Source organism: Stenella coeruleoalba, assembly GCF_951394435.1.
Source record: "Stenella coeruleoalba genome assembly, chromosome: 10".
In the NCBI taxonomy this organism is placed as follows: domain Eukaryota; kingdom Metazoa; phylum Chordata; class Mammalia; order Artiodactyla; family Delphinidae; genus Stenella; species Stenella coeruleoalba.
The window spans coordinates 97141617-97165414 of record NC_137156.1 but is presented as its reverse complement, the minus strand read 5'-3'; the positions used below and the strand labels follow the sequence as shown (position 1 = coordinate 97165414).

Below are 23798 nucleotides of genomic sequence, written 5' to 3'. Positions count from 1 at the left end.
CAGATTTGCATTCAGATTTATATTCTTATTCCCTCCTCCCTTTTTAACAGAAGGTCACAGACAGTGTGTACTGCCTGTACCTTACTTCCTTTTTTCACTTTTCTTGGCAGTCTTTCCGTACCAGTACATGAGAGCACGCTCTCTCTCTCTCTCTCTCTCTTTTTCCTCTTAAATATCTGCTCAGTATTCTTTTGAATGAAATAACATTTTAGGGCTTCCCTGGTGGCACAGTGGTTAAGAGTCTGCCTGCCAATGCAGGGGACATGGGTTCGAGCCCTGGTCGGGGAAGATCCCACATGCTGCAGAGCAACTAGGCCCGTGCGCCGTAACTACTGAGCTTGCGCTCTAGAGCCCGCACGCCACAGCTACTGAAGACTGCGTGCCACAACTACTGAAGCCTGCGCGCCTAGAGCCTGTACTCTGCAACAGGAGAGGCCACCACAATGAGAAGCCCGCGCACTGCAACGAAGAGTAGGCCCCGCTCGCCACAACTAGAGAAAGCCTGCGTGCAGCAACGAAGACCCAACGCAGCCAAAAATAATAAATAAATAAATAAATTTATAAAAAGAAAAGAAATAACATTTTAAATGATTTAGAAGATTTTAGGTTGCGAGAGAGATCCTTTCGTGTTTGGGTTTCATTCCAGATGGACGCACATCTATCTGACTTTGCAGATTGCCTGCCTCTTCCCCTCCTTTTGCTGTCACTGGCGCCAGCTCTTTCCAGGGCTTCCTCATCTGGCTCCACCCTGTAGTACTGTACAGTACCGAGCAGAAAGCACTGGATTGACGGCCGGTAGACAGGAAGTTTTGTCCTGGCTTGACTCATGTGCTGTGAGCCTGCTCTGGATACAAGTTTACTCATTTGTGAAGTAAGGGTTTTAACTGGATAATTTCTAGTGTTTCTCTTTAATATTCTCTGATCTGGTTCTTACCCTGTGTGGTGAATGGCTGCTGGTACCTTTCACCCCCGCAGTGACAGTGGGCCAGGGAATGGGGTCTGAAGAGGAGGAGGCTTGGAGGAGGAACTGGAAATACATGGCAAGTAGAAGAGAAATAGAGTAGCCCTTTTGTGACGGGCTGGCAATATGGAGTGGGATTCTGTACAGTGTCAGCTTTATCTTTCTGAAGTGTTCTCTGTAACCTAAGATTTGAATAAGTCATATGGGGGAGGTTTTCTCTCCCCTGCAGTTTATGTGGACTTAGCTTTTGAGTTTGAATATTTGACGAAGAAGTATTATTAAATTATTTTTTTAGGGAATGGAGAAGGAGTTCTGTGGCAGATGTTCCAGTCTTGGTGGCTTTCTGATAGGTGTGTATGTATTTATGCATTTCAGACAATAGATGATTTGCTGCGCTGTGGAATTTGCTTTGAATATTTCAACATTGCAATGATGATTCCTCAGTGTTCACATAACTGTAAGTATGTATTGTTTCTCTGAGTTACAAAAATGTGGTTTTTTATGTAATGTAGTATTATTTTAACACCAGACATAAGTACACATTTGTTATTTATTTCTCACCTTTAGCTCCTCTATCTTGAGGTTTTAGCATGGTCTTTTCCATGACCTCCCTCTTAAATATTGAATATTTTTTACAAGGCTCCTATATTTTCTGCCACCTCCCTCTTGGATACTTTTATGCCTTTTGTAACATTCACAGGAAGATTTTGATCACTATATATTGTTATTTGCCCGGCACTTTTAGATGTTAAATTTCAGATTTTTCATTTTTAGCAGGATAGGAGATAGGTGGTTCAACCAAGTAGTCCTTGGCATAGAATTTTAAAGTTAAAAAATTCCACTGGGAGAATTCTACAACTGAAGAGTATTACAGACAGTTTTATCACTTAACTTGCTGTGTGATGGTGGGAAGACTCATATATTGAAATGTGCTTGTACTTCTCTTCGTGAGTCTAGTATGTACATAGTTTTTATACTGTGGTTTGACGTATTTAGTGCATGGGGTGCACTTATTGTTCTGGATTTAGCCATCAGTTTATGGATTATCTAGGCTTATGATCGTTCTTATTCTCTATTTTCGAGTTGATTTGCCTTGGAAAGTTAAAAAAAAAAGTTAGGCTTAAAAAATGGTTTTAGTGGATAGTGGTAGCTTTGGTGAAAAAGTTTCCATAGGGGAGACATAATAAGAGGATGGTGGTGGTAGCAACATGGGCATTAGAGATAAACTTAGGCTTGACTCTTAGCTCTCCACTTATTAGGTGGGTGAAATTGCAAACGCTCAACATTTCTTCAGATGTGAAACCCTGGTGAGTAGTTTCTGCCTTAGGAGATGGTTGTGAGAATTAAATGTACAGAGTCCAGTGTCTGGCACGTTTTAGGGCCTTAATAAATCTTAGTTTCCTTCTAGGCTAGATTCATATTAGGAACCAAGATAAGTTTTGGGGATTGTTTCTAAATATGTGTTAAAATCACCTTTATTTAGGTATGATTTATATGTAGTAAAAGGCATCCATTTTAAGTGCGCAGTAAAATGTGCAAGTGTCAACGAGTTTCAACAAATGTTTATACCAGGTAATGACTACAATTAAGATATTAAACATTTCTATCACTTGACAGAGTTCTTCCCATTATCAGTCAGTATGGCCCCAGGGAATTATATGTGGGTCTGTTTCTGGATCCTCTTCTATTTCATTGATTTTTATGTCTATCCTGTGCCAGTACTACACTGTCTTAATTACGGTAGCCTGCTAGTAAGTCTTCAAGTCAAGTATTGTAACTACGCCAACGTTGTTTTTCTTTATCAAGATTGTTTTGGTTCTTTTAGGATCTTTGCATTTTATATGCATTTCAATGTAAATTTTAGAATCAGGTTGTCAGTTTCTACCAAGAAAAGCCTGCTGGGATGTTCCTTGGGATTGCACTAAATCTAGAGATCCATCTGAGGATATATGACTTTTTTTTTTTTGAGATTTATTTATTTTTTATTTATTTTTGGCTGCGTCGGGTTTTAGTTGCAGCACGTGGCATCTTTGTTGAGGCATGCGGGATCTTTCGTTGCAGCATGTGGGCTTCTCTGTAGTTGTGGTGTGCGGGTTTTCTCTCTCTAGTTGTGGCGCACAGGCTTCAGGGCGCATGGGCTCTGTAGTTGTGGGGTGCAGGTTCCAGGACGCATGGGCTCTGTAGTGTGTGGCCCTCAGGCTCTAGTTGAGGCGCGCAAACTCAGTAGTTGTGGCACTCGGGCTTAGTTACCCTGCGGCATGCGGGATCTTCGTTCCCTGACCAGGGATTGAACTTGCTTCCCCTGCATTGTAAGGCAGATTCTTTGCCACTGTACCACCAGCGAAGTCCCTATGACATCTTAACAGTGTTGTCTTCAATGTAAAAATGTTGTCCTAAATTAGAAATAAATCCCAGAAAATAGTCAGGATTATCTTAAAGCAAAAGGACAGCTTTATTGCTTGCAAGGTTTGCAAACAGGGGATATGCAGTCTTTGGCTGTAACCTAAAGTACCTTTGGGTGTAGGGGGTAAAGAGAGAGGGATTTTTAAAAACAAACTGTAGAAGTCACAGTTGGGAGACTTGCAGAGAGGATTGGCTGGCCTCTGCAGCCTGACCACAAGTCCTTGAAGCTTGACTGTAGTTTTTGATGATTGGCTTGGTCATCAGAGCTTCTAGTTGGGGACATTTCCAGGTAGGACCTTTAGCAGAATCAGAAGTCATAGTTTTCTGTTCTTGGTTTTAATGAGAACATAGAGTACGTGACTGAATCCAGTCTGTCATGACTGCCTGGCTCTGTTTTATTTTGAGTCCCTGTTAGCCACACTGGGTCCATTTTCTAAGTTCCTTACACAGGGATTCCTCTTATTTTTACTTTTCCTTAGGGGATTTTATTTTTATATGAACGTGGTGTGTTCCTCCATTCTTTAGCTCTTCTTTATTTCTCTCCACAGTGCTGTTAGTTTTCAGTGCACAGCCCTTGCACATAGAAATAACAGTTTTTTTATTGACTTTTTATCCTGTGATCTTGCTAAATTCACTTTTTAATTCCAGCATCTTTTTTGTTGATTCCTTAGGAATTTTTATATACACAATCATGTCATCTGTGAATAAAAACAGTTTTACTTCTTCCTTCTTTAATCTGCGTGCCTCATATTTCTAGTTGTTAGACAGGCTAAGTACCTCTAATAGAATGTTAAAAAGAAGTGGTGTAGGTGAATATCCTTTCTTTATTCCCAGTTTTATGGGGAAAGCTTTCAGTCTTTCAGGCATAATGTTAGCTGTAAGTTTTATCGTATTCTTAATACATTTTCATAAATTTATCAGGTTGAGGCAATTCGTCTATGCTCTGAATTAGCTGAGGTTTTTTTTTTTTAATCATGAATGGTTACTGAATTTTGTCAAGTTTGTTTTTTTTGCATGTATAGAGATGCTCATATGATTTAATTCCTTTATTTTAGAATATGATTAATTACACTGATTTGTTTTTAAATGTTACAACAACCTTGAATTCCTTTCAATAAATTTGTCCATTTAATCTAAGCTGTTGAGTTTATCAGCATAGAGCTTGAAAAATGCTACTCCCTAGGGACTTCCCTGGCAGTCCAGTGGTTAAGACTCTTCCCTTACACTGCAGGGGGTGCGGGTTTGATCTCTGGTCAGGAAAAGAAGTTCCCACATGTCGTGCTGCAACGGCCCAGAAAAAACCAAAACAAAACAAAACAACCTACTCCCTACTGTCCTTCTCTTGTCTGGAGGATATGTAGTGATATTCCCTTTTATCCATATGCTAGAAAGGTGTGTTTTCTTTTTTTTTCCTTGATTAATCTAGCTAAAGGTTTATCAATTTTATTGCTGTTTTCAAAGAACCAACTTTTGGTTCATTGTTTTCTGTATTTTATCTTTTCTATTTTATTGATTTACACTTTCAAAATCTTTATTATTTCCTTTCTTTTACTTATATGAGTTTAATTTGCTCTTATATTTCTAACTTTCTAAGGTAGAAGATGAGATCGATATTAGACCTTCTTTTCTAATATAAACGTTTAAAGCTATAAATTTTCCTTTAAGCCCTGCTTTAGCTACATCCCACAAATTTTGATATGTGAGTTTTCATTTTTGTTTAAAGTGTATTCTAATGTCCTTTTTGATTTATTTTTTGACCCATGAGTTATTTAGAAGTCTTTAGTTTAATTTCTAAAAATTTGGGAGTTTTCCTGCTATCTTCCTGTTATTAATGTCTAATTTAATTATGTTCTTTTCAAAAGTCAAACAATTATGTCCGATTTCAGTTTTTAAATCAAACTGAGACTTGTTTTATGGCCCACAATATGGTCATTCTTGGTTAATGTTTCACGTATACTTTAAAAGAATGTCTATTCTAGTTGGGCGGAGTGTTCTATGAATGTCAATTAGATCAACTTGGTTGATACTGCTTTTTAAATCTTCTGTATCTCTGCTGGTTCTCTGTGTATTATTTTATCAGTACTGAGAGAGGAGTGTCGAAATCTCCAAATATAATTGTGGATTTGTCTGATTTTTCTTTTTACTTCTGTAAGTTTGTGCTTTATATATTTTTGAAGCATTTTTATTAGGCACATACACATTTATGATTATTTTGTCTTCCTGATGAATTGGCTGTTTTGTGATTGTGAAATGGCCCTCTTTATCCCTGGTAATGTTCTTTGTTCTAAAGTCTTCTTTTTTCTGATATTAATATAGTCACTCCCACTTCTTTAAGATTAGTGTTTTCATGGTTTGTCTTTTTCCATCCTTTTACTTCTCATCTACCTGTGTCTTGATATTTATATTGGACTTTTTTAGACAGTATATATTTTGGGTCTTCCCATTCAATCTAGTCTGAAAATATCTATTTTTACTTGGAATATTTAGACATACACTGTATAATATAGTAGCTGCTAGCCTCATACGGCTATTTATATTTCAGTTAAAATTAATTAAACTTAAATAAAATTAAAACTTTAGATTCCCAGTTCCACTAGCCTCATTTCAAGTGTTGAATAGCACATGTGGCTAGTGGCTGCTATCTTGGATAGTGCAGATATAGAACATTTCCATCATTGCAGAAAGTTAATTATTGGTAAGGCTGGATCTAGATATACTACCTTGCTTTCTGTTTTTTATTTACTCATCTATTTTTTCTTCTCTTCCAGCCTTTTAAAAAAAAATTGAACATTTAAAAAATATTAAATCTTTTCCACAGTTGACTTATTAGTGCTACTTCTTTGTTTTATTATTTTAGCGGCTGTTTAAAATAGGCATCTTTAAGTTATTACAGTCTCCCTTTGAACGATATTATACCACTTGACTAGTGTAAAACTGTTACAGCTGTGCACTTCTTCCTTTTTTAAATTGAAATATAGTTGATTTACAATATTATATTAGTTTCAGGTGTACAACATAGTGATTCAATATTTTTATAGATTGTACTACATTTAAAGTTATTATCAAATATTGGCTACCTTCTCTGTGCTGTACAACAGCGGTCCCCAACCTTTTTGGCACCAGGGACTGGTTTTGTGGAAGACAATTTTTCCATGGACGTGGGGGGTGGGGGATGGTTCAGGTGGTAATGTGAGCGATGGGGAGTGATGGGGAGCAGCAGATGAAGCTTTGCTCGCTCGCCTGCTGCTCACCTCCTGCTCTGCAGTCTGGTTCCCCTGCTTTGGCACCCCTGCTGTACAATATATCCTTGTAGCTTACTTATTTTATAAATACATAGTAGTTTGTACTTCTCAATCCTTCACCCCTATCTTGCCCCTCCCCCATTTCCTTTCCTCTCCCCCATTTCCTTTCCCCACTAGTTCTCTCTATCTGTGAGTCTGTTTCTATTTTGTTATATTCATTTGTTTCATTTTTTAGGTTCCACATGTGAGAGATAGCATATAGTATTTGTCTTTCTCTGACTTATTTCACTAAGCATAATAACCTCCAGGTACATCCATGTTGTTGCAAATGGCAAAATTTCATTCTTTATTGTGGCTGAGTAATATTCCATTGTATATGTACCACCTGTTCTTTATCCATTCATCGTCTTTAAGTGATAGACACTAAGTTGCTTCCATATCTTGACTGTTGTTAAATAACGCTCCTATGAACATTGGGATGCATGTATCTTTTCAAATTAGTGTTTTTGGTTTTTTTGAGGTATATACCCAAGAGTGGAATTGCTGGATCATATGGTAGTTCTGTTTTTAGTTTTTTGAGGAACCTCCACTGTCTTCCATAGTGGTTTCACCAACTTACATTCCCCAGCAGTGTACTAGGGTTCCCTTTTCTCAACATCTTCACCAGCATTTGAAATTTGTGGTCTTTGTGATTCGTCATACTGACAGGTGTGAGATGATCTCTCATTGTGGTTTTGATTTGCATTTCTCTGATGGTGAGTGATGTTGAGCATCTTTTCACGTGGCTGTTGGCCAGCTATATGTCTTCTTTGGAAAAATGTCTATTCAGGTCCTCTGCCCATTTTTTAATTGGGTTTTTTTTTTTTTGACACTGAGTTGTATGAGCTGTTTATATATTTTGAATATTAACTCCTATTTGGTCATATCATTTGCAAATATTTCTCCCATTCAGTAGGTTGTCTTTTTGTTTTGTTGATGGTTTCTTTTGCTGTGCAAAAGCTTTTACGTTTAATTAGGTTTCATTTGTTTATTTTTGCTTTTATTTCCTTTTTCACAGAAGACAGATCCAAAAAACTATTGCTACGATTTATGTCAAAGAGTGTTCTGCCTGTGTTTTCTTTCGGGAGGTTTATGGTTTCAGTCTTACATTTAGATCTTTTGATTTTCTTTTTGTATATCGTGTGAAAATGTTCTAATTTCATTCTTCCTTTTTCACTAACTGCCTTTATTCTTTTTTTATTTTTTAATAGATCTTTATTGGAGTATAATTGCTTCACAATACTGTGTTAGTTTCTGTTGCACAACAAAGTGAATCACGCATATGCATACACATGTCCCCATATCCCCTACCTCTTGAGCCTCCCTCCCATCCTCCCTATCCCACCCTTCTAGGTCATCGCAAAGCGCCGAGCCGATCTCCCTGTGCTATGCTGATGCTTCCCACCAGTCAACTGTTTTACATGTGGTAGTGTATATATGTTGATGCTACTATCACTTCGCCCTAGCTTCGCCCTCCCACCCCATGTCCTCAAGTACGTTTTCTATGTCTACCTCATTATTCCTGCCTTGCAACTAGGTTCATCAGTACCAATTTTTTTTCAGATTCCATATATTTATGTGTTAGCATATGGTATTTGTTTTTCTCTTTTTTTTGTCTTTCCATGTCTTCATCCATTCTTTTTTTTTTAAATTTTATTTTATGTATTTTTTTATACAGCAGGTTCTTATTGGTTGTTTTTCTCTTTCTGACTTACTTCACTCTGTATGACAGACTCTAGGTCCATCCACCTCACTACAAATAACTCAATTTTGTTTCCTTTTATGGCTGAGTAGTATTCCATTGTATATATGTGCCACGTCTTCTTTATCCATTCATCTGTCGATGGACATTTAGGTTGGTTCCATGTCCTGGCTATTGTAAATAGTGCTGCAGTGAACATTGTGGTGCATGTCTCTTTTTGAATTATGTTTTTCTCAGGGTATATGCCCACTGATGGGATTGCTGGGTCATATGGTACTTCTATTTTTAGTTTTTTAAGGAACCTCCATACTGTTCTCCATAGTGGTTGTATCAATTTACATTCCCACCAGCAGTGCAGCAGGGTTCTCTTTTCATCACACCCTTTCCAGCATTTATTGTTTGTAGATTTTTGATGATGGCCATTCTCACCGGCGTGAGATGATACCTCATTGTAGTTTTGACTTGCATTTCTCTAATAATTAGTGATGTTGGGCATCTTTTCATGTGCCTCTTGGCCATCTGTATGTCTTCCTTGGTGAAATGTCTGTTTACATCTTCCGCCCATTTTTTAACTGGATTGTTTGGTTTTTTGATATTGAGCTCCCTGAGCTGTTTGTATATTTTGGAGATTAATCTTTTTGTCTGTTTCATTTGCAAATATTTTCTCCCATTCTGAGGGTTGTCTTTTCGTCTTGTTTATGGTTTCCTTTGCTGTGCAAAAGCTTTTTAGTTTAATTAAGTCTCATTTGTTTATTTTTGTTTTTATTTCCGTTACTCTAGGAGGTGGATCAAAAAAGATCTTGCTGTGGTTTATGTCAAAGAGTGTTTTTCCTATGTTGTCCTCTAAGAGTTATATAGTGTCTGGTCTTACATTTAAGTCTTTAATCCATTCGGAGTTTATTTTTGTGTATGGTGTTAGGGAGTGTTCTAATTTCGTTCTTTTACATGTAGCTGTCCGGTTTTCCCAGCACCACTTACTGAGGAGGCTGTCTTTTCTCCATTGTATGTTCTTGCCTCCTTTGTCGTAAATTAGGTGTCTGTATGTGCATGGGTATATCTTTGGGCATTCTATCCTATACCATTGATCTGTATTTCTGTTTTTGTGCTAGTACTATACTGTGTTGATTACTTGTAGCTTTGTGGTATAGTTTGAAGTGGGGGAGCCTGATTCCTCCAACTCTGTTTTTCTTTCTCAATATTGCTTTGGCTATTTGGGGTCTTTTGTCTTTCCATATGAATTGTAAAATTTTTTGTTGTAATTCTGTGAAGAAATGCCGTTGGTGGTTTGATAGGGATTGCATTGAATCTGTAGATTGCTTTGGGTAGTATGGTCATTTTCACAATATTGATTCTTCCAATCCAAGAACATGGTATATTTCTCCATCTGTTTATGTCATCTTTGATTTCTTTCATCAGTGTTTTATAGTTTTCTGAGTACAAGTCTTTCACCTCCTTATTCAGGTTTATTCCTTGTATTTTATTCTTTTTGTTGTAATGGTAAATGGGAGTGTTTCCTTAATTTCTCTTTCTGATTTTTAATTGTTGGTGTGTAGAAGTGCCAGAGATTTCTGTGCATTAATTTTGTGTCCTGCAGCCTTACCAAATTCATTGATTAGTTCTAATAGTTGTCTGGTGTCAGCTTTAGGATTTTCTATATATAGTATCATGTCATCTGCAAACAGTGACAGTTTTACTTCTTCTTTTCCTATTTTTATTCCTTTTATTTCTTCTTCTTCTCTGATTGCTGTGGCTAGGACTTCCAAAACTATGTTGAATAAGAGTGGTGGGAGTGGACATCCTTTTCTTGTTCCAGATCTTAGTGGAAATGCTTTCACTTTTTCACATTGAGTATGATGTTTGCTGTGGGTTTGTCATATATGGCCTTTATCATGTTGAGGTAGGTTCCCTCTATGCCCATTTTCTGGAGAGTTTTTATCATAAATGGGTGTTGAATTTTGTCAAAAGCTTTTTCTACATCTATTGAGTTGATCATGTGGTTTTTATTCCTTAATTTGTTAATGTGGTGTATCACATGGATTGATTTGCGTATATTGAAGAATCCTTGCATCCCTGGGATAAATCCCACTTGATCATGGTGTATGATCCTTTTAATATGCTGTTGTATTCTTTTTGCTAGTATTTTGTTGAGGATTTTTGCATCTATGTTCATCAGTGATATTGGTCTATAATTTTCTTTTGTTGTGATATCTTTTTCTGGTTTTGGTATCGGGGTGATGGTGGCTTCATAGAATGAATTAGGGAGTGTTTCTTCCTCTGCAATTTTTTGGAAGACTTTTAGAAGGATCGATGTTAGCTCTTTTCTGAATGTTTGATAGAATTCGCCTGTGAAGCCATCTGGTCCTGGACTTGTGTTTGTTGGAAGATTTTTAATTATGGTTTCAATTTCATTACTTATGATAGGTCTGTTTATATTTTCTAATTCTTCCTGGTTCAGTCTTGGAAAATTGTGCCTTTCCAATAATTTGTCCATTTCTTCGTGGTTGTCTGTTTTATTGGCATAGAGTTGTTTGTAGTAGTTTCTTATAATCCTTTGTATTTCTGCAGTGTCAGTTATCATTCTTCCTTTTTCATTTCTAATTTTATTGAATTGTGTCCTCTCTCTTTTTTTCTTGATGAGTCTGGCTAAGGGTTTATCAATTTTGTTTATCTTCTCAAAGAACCAGCTTTTAGTTTTATTGATCTTTGCTATTGTTTTCTTCATTTCTATTTCATTTATTTCTGCTCTGATCTTTATGATTTCTTTCCTTCTACTGACTTTGGGATATCTTTGTTCTTCTTTCTCTAGTTGTTTTAAGTGTAGGATTAGATTGTTTATTTGAGATTTTTCTTGTTTCTTGAAGTGAGATTGTATTGCTATAAACTTCCCTCTTAGAACTGCTTTTGCTGCGTCCCGTGGGTTTTGGGTCGTTGTGTTCTCATTGTCATTTGTTTCTGTGTATTTTTTTATTTCTTCTTTGATTTCTTCAGTGATCTCTTGGTTATCTGGTAGCTCACTGTTTAGCCTCCATGTATTTGTGTTTTTACAGCTTTTTTCCTGTAATTGATATCCAGTCTCATCACATTGTGGTCAGAAAAGGTACTTGATACAGTTTCAATTTTCTTAAATTTTCCGAGGCTTGATTTGTGACCCAGGATGTGATCTATTCTGGAGAATGTTCCATGTGCACTTGAGAAGAAAGTGTATTCTGCCACTTTCAGGTGTAATGTTCTATAAATATCAATTAGATCTATCTGGCCTGTTGTGTAATTTAAAGCTTGTATTTCCTTACTTATTTTCTGTTTGGATGATCTGTCCATTGTTGTAAGTGGGGTGTTAAAGTCCCCTACTATTATTGTGGTACTCTTGATTTCTCCTTTCATGGTTGTTAGCATTTGCCTTATGTGTTCAGGTGCTCCTATGTTGGGTGCATAAACATGTATAATTGTTATATTTTCTTTTTGGATTGATCCTTTGATCATTATGTAGTATCCCTCCTTATCTTTTATAACAGTCTTTATTTTAAAGTATATTTTATCTGATACGAGTATTGCTACTCCAGCTTTCATTTGATTTCCATTTGCATGGAATATCTTTTTCCATCCCTTCACTTTCAGTCTGTTTGTGTCATTAGGTCTGAAGTAGGTCTCTTGTAGACAGCATATATACGGATCTTGTTTTTGTATCCATTCAGCCAGTCTGTCTTTTGGTTGGGACATTTAATCCATTTGCATTCAAGGATGTTATTGATATTTATGTTCCTATTACCATTTTCTTAATTGTTTTCAGTTTGTTTTTGTTGGTCCTTTTCTTGTGTTTCCCTCTTAGAGAAGTTTCTTTAGCATTTGTTGTAAAGCTGGTTTGGTGGTGCTGAATTCTCTTAGCTTTTGCTTGTCTGAAAAGCTTTTGACTTCTCCATCAAATCTGAATGAGATCCTTGCTGGGTAGAGTAATCTTGGTTGTAGGTTTTTCTCTTTCATCACTTTAAGTATATCCTGCCATTCCCTTCTGACCTGAAGAGTTTCAACTGAAAAATCAGTTGATAACCTAATGGGGATTCTTTTGTGTGTTATTTTTTGTTGTTCCCGTGCTGCTTTTAATTTTTTTTCTTTGAATTTAATTTTTGTTAGTTTGATTAATATTTGTCTTGGTGTGTTTTTCCTAGGGTTTATCCTGTATGGGACTCTCTGTGCTTCTTGGACTTTCCTATGTTAGGGAAGTTTTCAACTATAATGTTTTCAGATATTTTCTCAGACCCTTTCTTTTTCTCTTCTTCTGGGATCTCTATAATTCGAATGTTGGTGCGTTTAGTGTTGTCCCATAGGTCTCTGAGATTGTCTTCAGTTCTTTTCATTCTTTTTTTTTTTTTTTTTTTGCGGTATATGGGCCTCTCACTGTTGTGGCCTCTCCCGTTGCGGAGCACAGGCTCCGGACGCACAGGCTCAGCGGCCATGGCTCACGGGCCCAGCCGCTCCGCGGCATGTGGGATCTTCCCAGACCGGGGCACGAACCCGTGTCCCCTGCATCGGCAGGCGGACTCTCAACCACTGCGCCACCAGGGAAGCCCTCATTCTTTTTTTCTTTATTCTGCTTCTCAGCAGTTATTTCCACCATTTTGTCCTCCAGCTCACTTATTTGTTCTTCTGCCTCAGTTATTCTGTTATTGATTCCTTCTAGTGTATGTTTCATTTCAGTTATTGTGTTGTTCATCTCTGTTTGTTCTTTAGTTCTTCTATATCTTTCTTAAACATTTCTTGTATTTTCTCGATCTGTGACTCCATTCTATTTCCGAGATTCTGGATCATCCTTACTATCATTACTCTAAATTCTTTTTCAGGCACATTGCCTGTTTCCTCTTCATTTATTTGGTCTTGTAGATTTTTACCTTGCTCCTTCATCTGTGACATATTTTTTTTGCCATCTCATTTGTTTTTCTTTAATGAGTGGGATTGTGTTCCTGTTTTACTGGTTGTTTGGCCTGAGGCTTCTAACACTGGGGTTTGTAGGCTGTTGGGTAGAGCTGGGTCTTGGTGCTGAGAGGAGGAACTCTGTGAGACGTCACTCCGATGAATATTCCCTTGGTCTGAGGTCCTCTGTTAGTCCAGTGGTTCGGACTTGGAGCTCCCACTGCAGGAGCTTCGGCCCAACCCCGGACTTGTGAACCAAGATCCTGCAAGCTGCCTGGGGCACAAAACAAACAAACAAACAAAAACAATGATAACAAAGTAAAAAATAAAATGAGACTAGGAAACTAACATATCTGTTAGGAAGAATATAAAAATAAAAATTTAGATGACTCAACAACCAGAATGCACAGTAGTACCATAATAGTGAAAAAGAGGAGGAGGGGGAAAAAAGGGTGCCGGGGAGGCCTTGGCTGTGGAGGGCGAGGTCTAAGCAAGGGTGAGCTTTGGGCGATGGACGGGGCCAATGCCCAGGTCCCACAGGGCTGGAAAAGGCCCTGGGGGCTTTGGGGGCTGGGGCTTAGGCTCAAGGAACAGAAGGGGCCCAGGTGTGCCCCCCATCCCTGGTCTCGGAGGGCAGGGGACCTCACCTGGGAGCCCAGCAGGCTTCCTGGGCTCAAGTGGGCAGGGCAAATGCCCTCCTCTCCTTTCCTCTCCTGTTCCTCTGGTCTGTGAGGGCCCCTCCCACCTGCCTCTCCTGATCTCCCCTGTCTCCCTCCTATGCCCCCAAGGACTCACATGGCCTGGAGGGGGGTTTGGAGGGCAGGGGATTGGCCTGGGAGCTCAACAGGCTCCCTGGGCCTGAGTGGGTGGGGCAGTCGCCCTCTGCTCCTCTCCCGCTCCTCCTGGAGGGCCCCTTCTGCCTGCCTCTCCTGATCTTCCCTGCCTCAGGGGTGCTGATCCTGTCTGGCCTTCACTTCTCCTCCTCCCTCAGTCCCCCTATGTCCTACCCGTTCACTTTGGGGTTCCTCCCATCTCCTTGGGCGTCAGAGTCCCCCACCAGCGGCTGGTGGGTGCCCTAGTTGTGGGGAGATGCTAACTCCGCGTCTTCCCACACCACCATCTTGACTCTGCCTTCTAATTTCATTCTTTTACATGTAACTATCCAGTTTTTCTAGCACCACTTTTTTTGAAGATAATGTAGTTTCCCCATTATATATTTTTGCCTTCTTTATCATAGATTAATTGATGATAAGTGTATGGGTTTATTTCTGGTCTCTCTTTTCTGTTCCACTGATCTATGTGTCTCTTTTTGTGCCAGTACCATGCTGTTTTGATTACTGTAGCATTGTAGTATACTCTGAGGTCAGGTAGTGTGATACATCCAGCTTTGGTCTTTTTTCTTAAGACTGCTTAGGCTACTTGGGGTCTTTTATGATTCCATATAAATTTTAGGATTGTTCGTTCTATTTCTGTGAAAATGCCATGGGTATACAACTGTGTGCTTCTGTTCCCCCCCTTCTGTCATCCTGTTGTTGTCTTTCCTTTTATGATGTGCACATATACTACAGACACAATACATTGTTATTATATTTGCTTTATTTATTTACTTTCTATAAATTTACTTATTTATTTATTTACTTTTGGCTGCATTGGATCTTCGTTGCTGAGCGCGGGCTTTCTCTAGTTGCAGCGAGTGGGGGCTACTCTTCGTTGCGGCGTGCGGGCTTCTCATTGCGGTGGCTTCTCTTTGTTGCAGAACACAGGCTCTAGGTGCGCAGCCTTCAGTAGTTGTGGCACATGGGCCCAGTAGTTGTGGCTTGTGGGCTGTAGAGCTCAGGCTCAGTAGTTGTGGCACGTGGGCTTAGTTGCTCTGTGGCATGTGGAATCTTCCCGGATCAGGGCTCAAACCTATGTCCCTTGCATTGGCAGGTGGATTCTTAACCACTGCACTAGCAGGGAAGTCCCTGTATTTGCCTTAGACAGCTCATTATCTTTTAAGACAAATTTAAAAATGAAAAAGTAGTCTTTTATATTTAGACACATTTATCATTTCTTATACTCTCCTTTGTATACATCAACGTTTTCTTCTTATGTCGTTTATATTTTCTCTGTTGCATTTCTTGTAGCACCAGCATGCTGCTAAAGAATTCTCTCAGCTTTTGTTTCCCTGAAAAAATTATTTCATTGCTTTTTGAAAGGTGTTTTCAGTGGGTATGCAGTTCAAAGTTAAATTTTTCTCCTTTCTGAATGTCATTCTACAATTTTCTGCCTTGACTAGTTTCAGATGAAACCAGGTGTGTTAGGTTTTTTTTTTTTTATAGGTTTCTGTATATAATGTGTCATTTTTCTTCTGGCTGCTTTTCAGATTTTCTCTTTATTACCAGATTTTAGAAATTTGTAATGTGCTTTAGTGTGATTTACTTTGTGTTTGTACTGCTTGTGGTCCACTGAACTGCTTCAGTTTATGGGTTTATATTTGGAAAAAATTTAACACTTTCTCTTTGAGTATTTTTCTGTTTACACACCCACCTCCACACCCGAGCTCCAATTCAGATTACACTTTGTTAGACCTTTATTAACTTTATTCCACTACTTTATGTTAATCTATAGACATTGAGGCTCTGGTTTTTTTTTCTTTTCCTTTTTGGTAATCTCTCCCCACCCCCATCCTTTTTGTGCTTAATTTTGGATAATTTATTTTGTTATGATTTCAAGTTTATTGATCTTTTATTCTGCACTGTCTCATCAACTGTTAGTCTCATCCAGTGAAATTTTCATTTTAGATATTGTATTGTTCCTCTCTAGGAATTTTACTTTTTTAGTGTCTTCCATTTCTTTCCTTATTAGGTTTGTGTGTGTGTCTATTTTAATCCTTGAATATATTGAACATATTCTAATAACTAGATTAACCTCACTGTCTGCTAATTCATTATCTCTGTTGTTTCTAAAACTATCTATTGATTGATTCCATCCCCCCCCACATACTTCTGGTTATAGAGCACATTATTTTTTGCTTCTTTGCATTTCTGGTAATTTTTGATTGGATGCTTTCCATTGTAGTTTTCACATTTTTGAGTGTTTACATTTTGTTGTATACTTTATTAGAGTGTTGGGTTTTGTTGTGGAAGGCTTCTTTTTTTGTTGTGGAAGGATCAGATTGGTTCTGTCAAGTTTTGTTTCTAAGCTTTGTCATGATGAATCTAGAGTAAACTTTTTTATAGGACTATAGTGGGGGAAGGATGAGAAACACATAACATAAAACCTTCTCCATTAACAAGTTGGTAAGTGTATAGTATAGTATTGTTAACTATATGTGCATTGTTGTACAGCATGTCTTTAGAACTTTTTCATCTTGTATGACTAAAATTCTGTACCTGTTGCACAGCAGCTACCCTTTTCTCCCTCCCCCTGGCCCTGGCAACAACCATTCTATTTTCTGCTTATATGAGTTCATTTAGATACTGCATATAAATATAATCATGCAGTATTTGTCCTTCTGTGATAGGCTTATTTCACCTAGCTTAATATCCTCGAGGTTCATCCATGTTGTGGCATATGACAGAATTTCCTTCTTTTTTAAGGCTGAATAATATTCCATTTTATGTCTATAGAGAGCATATATTTTTTTAATCTGTTCATCCACTGGTGGACACTTGGGTTGCTCCCTCCTTTTGGCTCTTGTGAATAATGCTGCTATGAACACAGGAGTGCAAATATCTCTTTGAAATTCTGTTTTCAGTTCTTTTTGATCAATACCCAGAAGTGGGTTGTTGGATCATATGGTAACTGTAGTTTTAATTTTTTGAAATGCCTCCATACTTTTTTCCATAGTGACTGCACCATTTTACATTCCCATCAACAGTGCACAAGGGTTCTGATTTCTCCACGCCATCACCAACGCTTGTTATTTTCTTTTCTTCTTTTTCTTATTTTTGATAGTGGCTATCCTAACAGATGATGTCATTATGGTTTTGATTTGCATTTCCTCCATGGTTAGTGATGGCGACGATCTTTTCATATACCTGTTTGCCATTTGTATGTCTTTGGAGAAATGCCTTTTCAAGTTCTTTGCCCATTTTTAATCAGGTTACATGTTTTTTTGTTATTGAGTTACAGGCGTTTGTTGTATGTTTTGATATTTTTGGATATTAACTCATCAGGTATATGGTTAGCAAGTATTTTCTTATGTTTCATAAGTTGTTCTTTTATTCTGTTGATTGCAGAAGCTTTTTAGTTTGATGAAGTCCCACTTGTCTATTTTTGCTTTTATTGCCTGTGCTTTTGGTATCATATCCAGGAAATCATTCCTAAGACTAATGTTATGAGGCTTTTTCCCTTTATTTTCTCCAGGCAGCTTTATAGTTTCAAGTCTTTATTCTTTTACAGTGGAAATCCAGTTTTCCCAGCACTATTTGTTGAAGAGACTGTCCTTTCCCCATTGTGTACTCCTGGCACCCTTTTCAAGGACCATTTGACTGCCTATGTGTGGGTTTATTTCTGCGTTCTCTATTCCACTGGTGTACATTCCTGTCTTTATGCTAATACCATATTATTTTGATTACTGTAGATTTGTAATATGTTTTGAAGTCTGGAAATGTGAGACCTCTAGCTTTGCCTTTCACATTATTTTGGCTATTCAAGGTCCTTTGTGGTTCCATATGAATTTTAGAATTGACTTACCTGTTTCTGCAGAAAATACCATTGGTATTTTGATAAGGATTGCATTGAATCTGTGGATTGCTTTTGTTAGTACGAGCATTTTAACAATGTTAAGTTATCCAGTCAGTGAACATGGAAGTGTCTTCTGCAGTTTCTTTCAGCAGTGTTTTATAGTTTTCAGTGTACTTGTCTTTTGCCGCCTTGGTTAAGTTTATTCCTAATTATGTTATTCTTTGTGATGCTATTGTAAATGCGATTGTTTTCTTAATATCTTTTCTGGATTGCTAGTTTTAGAAGTGAAACTGACTTGTGCATTTTGATTTCGTATCCATCAACTTCGCTGAATTCATTTATTAGTTCTAACAATTTTTCTTGTGGTATCTTTAGAATTTTCTACATATAAGATTATGTCATCTGTGAACTGAGATAATTTTACTTCTTCCTTTCTGATTTGGATGTTCTTTATTTCTTTTTAACATTTAATTGCTCTAGGTAGGACTTCAAGTACTATGTTGAATAGAAGTGGCAAGAGTGGGCATTGTTGCCATGCTTCTGATCTTAATGGAAATCATTGGGTATGATATTAGCTGTGTGCTTTTCATAATGGCTTTTATTATGTTGAGGTAATTTCCTTCTAATTTTGTTGAGTTTTTTTTTTTTATCATGTAAGGGGGTTGAATTTTGTCAGATGCTTTTTCTGCATCTATTGTGAGATGATCATATGATTTTTATCCTGGTTCTGTTAGTGGTGTAGCACATTGATTTTTTGTGTGTGTGTGTGTGTGTGTTTTTTTTTTTTGCGGTATGTGGGCCTCTCACTGTTGGGGCCTCTCCCGCTGCGGAGCACAGGCTCCGGACGCGCAGGCTCAGTGACCATGGCTCACGGGCCCAGCCGCTCCGCGGCATGTGGGATCTTCCCGGACCGGGGCACGAACCCGTGTCCCCTGCATCGGCAGGCGGACTCCCAACAACTGCGCCACCAGGGAAGCCCCACATTGATTTTTGTATGTCAACCTGTCCTTGCATCCCAGGAATGAATCCTGCTGGGTCATGGTGGTGATGCTTTTAATGTGTGGTTGAATTCAGTTTGCTAATATTTGTTGATGATTTTTCATCAGGGATATTGGTCTGTAGTTTTCTTGTAATGTCTTTGGTATCAGAATAATGCTTGCCTCATAAAATAAGTTTGGAAGTGTTTCCTTCTCAATTTTTATGAAATGTTTGAGAATGGTGTTAATTCTTTTAATGTTTGGTAGAATCCTGCGGTGAAGCCATCTGGTTGTAGGCTTTTCTTTGTTGGCAGATTTTTGACTACTGGTTCAGTCTATGCACTAGTTTCAAGTCAGTTCATATTTTCTATTTCTTCATGAATCAGTCTTGGTACGTTCAACTTGTTCGTATATATTGTTCACACTAGTCTCTTTTAACTCTTTCTATTTCTGTGGCATCAGTTTTAATGTCTCCTCTATCATTTCTGATTTTATTTCCTTGAGTCTTCGTTTTTTCTTAGTCTGGTTAAGGGTTTGTCAGCTTTGTCAGTCTTTTCAGGAACCAACTCTTAATTCCATTGATTTTTTTTTTTTCCTATTCTCTTTTGTTTATTTCTGCTCTAATCTTTACTATTTCCTTTCTTTCAGTAACTTTGGGCTTAGTTAGTTCTTTCTCTAGTTCCTTGGTATGTAAAGTTAGGTTTTTATTTGAGATTTTTTTTCTTGTTCTTAGTGTAGCCATTTACTTCTATAAACCTCCCTCTCAGTGGTGCTTTTGCTGCATCCCTTAAGTTTTGGTGTGTTGTGATTTCATTTTTTAAAACATTTTCTGATTTCCCTTTTCATTTCTTCTTTGACCTATTGCCTGTTCGGGAGTGTGTTAATTTCCACATATTTGTGAATTTTCCATTTTTTTCTTCTGCTATTGATTTCTAGTTTCATTCTGTTATGGTCAGAAAAGATACTTGATGTGATTATTTTCTGACTCAACATGTAATCTCTCCTGGACAGTGATCTGTGTGCACTTGAAAAGAATGTGTGCTCTGCTGATGTTCTGTATATGTCTATTAGATGCCTTTGGTTTATTGTATTGTTTAAATCCTCTGTTTCCTTATTGATCTTCTGTCCTATCCATCATTGAAAGTTGAGGCATTGAAACCTTCTACTATTATTGTTTTGCTATGTGTTTCTCTAGTCCTGTTGGTGTTTGCTTTGTGTGTTTGGGTGCTCTTTTATGGTGTCCCATAAGTCCCTTAGGCTTCTTCTTTCTTTTTCCTTTTTGTGCCTATGAATGAATAATTTCAAATGACTTGTCTTTAAGTGCATTGATTCTTCTGCTTGATCAAGTCCACTGCTGAGCTCTTCTGGTAAATTTTTCATTTCAGTTTCAAGTATCCCCTGCTTTTCAAAAGTTTGCTTTATAACACTTCCCTTTTATGAAAGACCTACATTAGGACCAATTTCCATTAACCAAAAGAAATCTGAAGAGGATTTTCACTTTTACAAAAAAAAGGCAAAAGGTGAAAATAGCCTTCAGTATTTTTTTTGAATGAACTGTAATAGAAGTGGTGTGCACCCTGAACAGCGAGAGTGGCACCCCTGGCAACTACACTCAGCATCGCAGCATCAAGCTGCCATAGCTTTGAACTGTGTCTGTGAGTATCTGTGTTTCATCTTGCTTTATTTTGTGCATCTTCACTTTTTCACTTTATGCCATTTTGGCTTATGAAAGTTTTCACAGGACCAGTCAACTTTCAGGTGGTGGGGGAAACCTGTATTATATTCTTCATCTCCAGAATTTCTGTTTGGTTCTCTTTTGTGTTTTATGTCTGTGCTGATACTTTCGTTTTGTTCATGCATCATTTTCCTTAGTTCATTGAGCATCTTTATGATGGTTATTTAAAATTTTTTGTCAGGTAATTCATACACATCTGTTTTTTTAGGATTAGTTTCTGGAGATTGGCCATGTTTTCCTGTTTCTTTGTATGCCTTGTTACTCTGTTGGGATCCATGCATTTGAAAAAACAGTCACCTTGTACAGGATTTACAGACAAGCTTCCTATAGGGAAAGCCAGATGTTCCTGCACTAACTCACCAGCCAGCCCAGCTAGAGATTCTGGGGACCTCTTAAACCTTTTCTGTGGATGGATCTTCTCTAGACGTATGAGTATAGTTAGAGATGTTTTGCTGGTTTCTTTTTTCATTACTGTGTAATCTTTTGCTGCTTCTTGTATCTGTGGTACTTCAGAGTATTTGGAATTGCAGCAAACTGCCCAGCTCTTTTTTGTTCCTAGCGGCCCCCAGGCACTAGAGTATGCCAGGTCCCATCAGAACTCCAAGTCAGGCAAGGTAGAAACAGTCCCTGGGGCAGCCCCTTGGAAAGCTGAAATACTGGTTGCATCCTTTTCTCTTCTCTTTCTCTCCAAATGAGAAGCCACTGAGTTATATCGGCCTCCAATTGTATTGTGGGTCCTCTGGAGCAGTGTCCCAGCTCTTTTTTGTTCTCGTTAGTCTCCAGGCATTTAGAGTATGACAGGTCTCTTCAGTACTGTGAGTTGGGTGAGATAGACACAAGTCCCTTGGGCAGCCCGCTGGAAAGCTGGAACGTTGGATGCACGTTCTTCCCCAAGAGAAGCTGAGAGGTGGGAATTTCTCCTGCTCGCTCCCAGGGGAGGGGTAATGGTGAATGAGTGACTACTCGTGCAAACCGTCACCTTTGTTCTCATCCATTCCAACCTGGTCCCCTTTCTTGTCAGTGATTAGATTCAGGCAAGATGGAAACCAGTCCCTGGGGCAGCCACATGAAAAGTCTGAACATTTCATATGTGTTTCAGTCTTCTCTTGCTCCCTCCCCCGGAGTACGGAATGTCTTTCCGATTATGTGGTGCTGAGCCAGGGGTAGGAACTCCGGCAAGTGAGGGCCACAAGTTTTCTACTGGCTCTGATGTGGCTGGTTTTGTGCTTGCCTTGGGGTATAGGAGCATCTTAACTAGTATCTGGATTTCTCACAAAGGGAATTGGTTTATGTATTGTTGTTGATTTGTGTTTCCATGGGAAAAGTAGGGTCTGGCTTCCTGTTCTGCCATCTTGCTGACATCATCCACTTTCTATGGCTAGTTTATTCATATACTAAGGTATGACATTCTGGGGTGTCTACTCAATGCCCATGCATTTAGTGAGGTTCCTCCAACCTGCCTGCTAGAAATTTCATGAACTCTTGACGCTTTGTTACCTCTCCAGTTATTGTTCTTTCCCTGGAAGTTGATCTTTGTTTGGCCTTATGGATTTTCACGCCCATGTATGTGCAGATTTGCCTTCAGTCATAGAATTGAATGGATTTGTATTCATATTTCTGGAGGTCTTTCTGTATGTAGCATCTTTCTTTCTGGTACTCTGCCCTACAAATTCTAGCTACCTGGATTGCCCTGAACTCTGATCTTTGTTTTTTCAACTAGCAAGACTGATGGGCTTTTGGCTTTCCTCCCTGCACTGTGGTCCAAAGTCTGAAAATTTAGAAAGAGTTGTTTTATATTTTCCCTTGGTATTTTAGTTGTTTACAGAAGGAGGGTAATTCTGGATATTGGTTACTTTCTCCTGGACAGAGATGGAAGTCTACTCTATATATTTTAATTATGTCATTTTAGGGAGGAAAGCCTTGACTTTTTATGAAATCAGTGAACTCAGCTGAAAAATTAACCTTTACTTCCATTCTTTTTTTTTTTCATGTTTCTTTGTCACATACAGTTGTCACTGATGTCATTCTTTATCTAAGAGGAATTCAGTGGAGAATACTTCCAATAAAGATAATTTATTTTATGAGCACTTATTTTTCATACTCTACCTGTCATGATTCAATAGGCATTCTACTAATCATCAGTTGTCACAGGTTCCCTCAAGACTAAAAGTTGCTCTGGATCTGTAATTGTTTTAATGACACAAAAGCCCCCAGAGTTTAGTAGAAGCCAGACTTAGCTATCGTGTTCTGCTATCATCCTGGATTGACTAGAATTGGTGACCCAGAATCCTAGCCACTTTGCTGTTCCTTTCCTTAAACATTTCAGGATTTGTCATTTTAAATTTCTTTATTCGGTTTTCCTATGTTAGCTTTTTGGGTGTAGGTAGTGAATACTGCATTTGCATATCTGCTGCTATTAAGGTTTGAGTGGGGTGCAGTGGCAGAATGCAGGACAGTTAAATTGATCCAAATTCATGCTATTAAAGAGGGAGAGGGCCTGGACTTAACTCCAATCCATAAAACACCATTAAGTGAGAATGTTCTCACTAATAGATTCATCTGCTTAAGTGCCAATTTACTTTGCACTTTTTCTGACTTGAAAATGGAAGATGCTCAAAATATTTACTGCTAGGTGAAATCATTGGCTTTTAGGCACTGTTAAATTACTACTATTTTAAAGATGGACCAGCAGTCATTTTTCTTTTTCTTTTGTGGATTTTTGACTCACAAAATTAATTGAGGCTTGTGTTGTAATAAAAAGCAATTTAGGGCTTCGCTGGTAGCACAGTGGTTAAGAATCCACCTGCCAATGCAGGGGACATGGGTTCGAGCCCTGGTCTGGGAAGATCCCACATGCTGTGGAGCAGCTAAGCCTGTGTGCCACAACTACTGAGCCTACGTGCCTAGAGCCCGTGCTCCACAACTAGAGAAGCCACCTCAATGAGAAGCCCGTGCACTGCAATGAAGAGTAGCCCCTGCTCCCTGCAACTAGAGAAAGCCCATGCACGGCAGCAAAGACCCAACACAGCCAAAAAAAAACAATTTAATTTTACTAAAAAAAAAAGTGAAATGTGAAATGTTCCGTTTACTGACTTTTTCTAAATTAAGAGGCAATGTAAGATTCTTTTAGGCAAATAGTCAATGTTATTCTTCTTTATCATTC

General features: G+C 38.3%; 1 protein-coding gene across 2 annotated transcripts in view; it reads left to right on the top strand.

The window, feature by feature from the left end:
* RAD18 (RAD18 E3 ubiquitin protein ligase) overlaps positions 1-23798 on the top strand; it is a 106961-nt gene that overhangs the window by 2800 nt on the left and 80363 nt on the right. For both annotated transcript variants that reach the window (XM_079935817.1, XM_079935816.1), the window contains exon 2: positions 1337-1418. In XM_079935817.1, coding sequence (XP_079791943.1) covers positions 1337-1418 — 82 coding nt within the window. The remainder of the gene's footprint in view (positions 1-1336; positions 1419-23798) is intronic.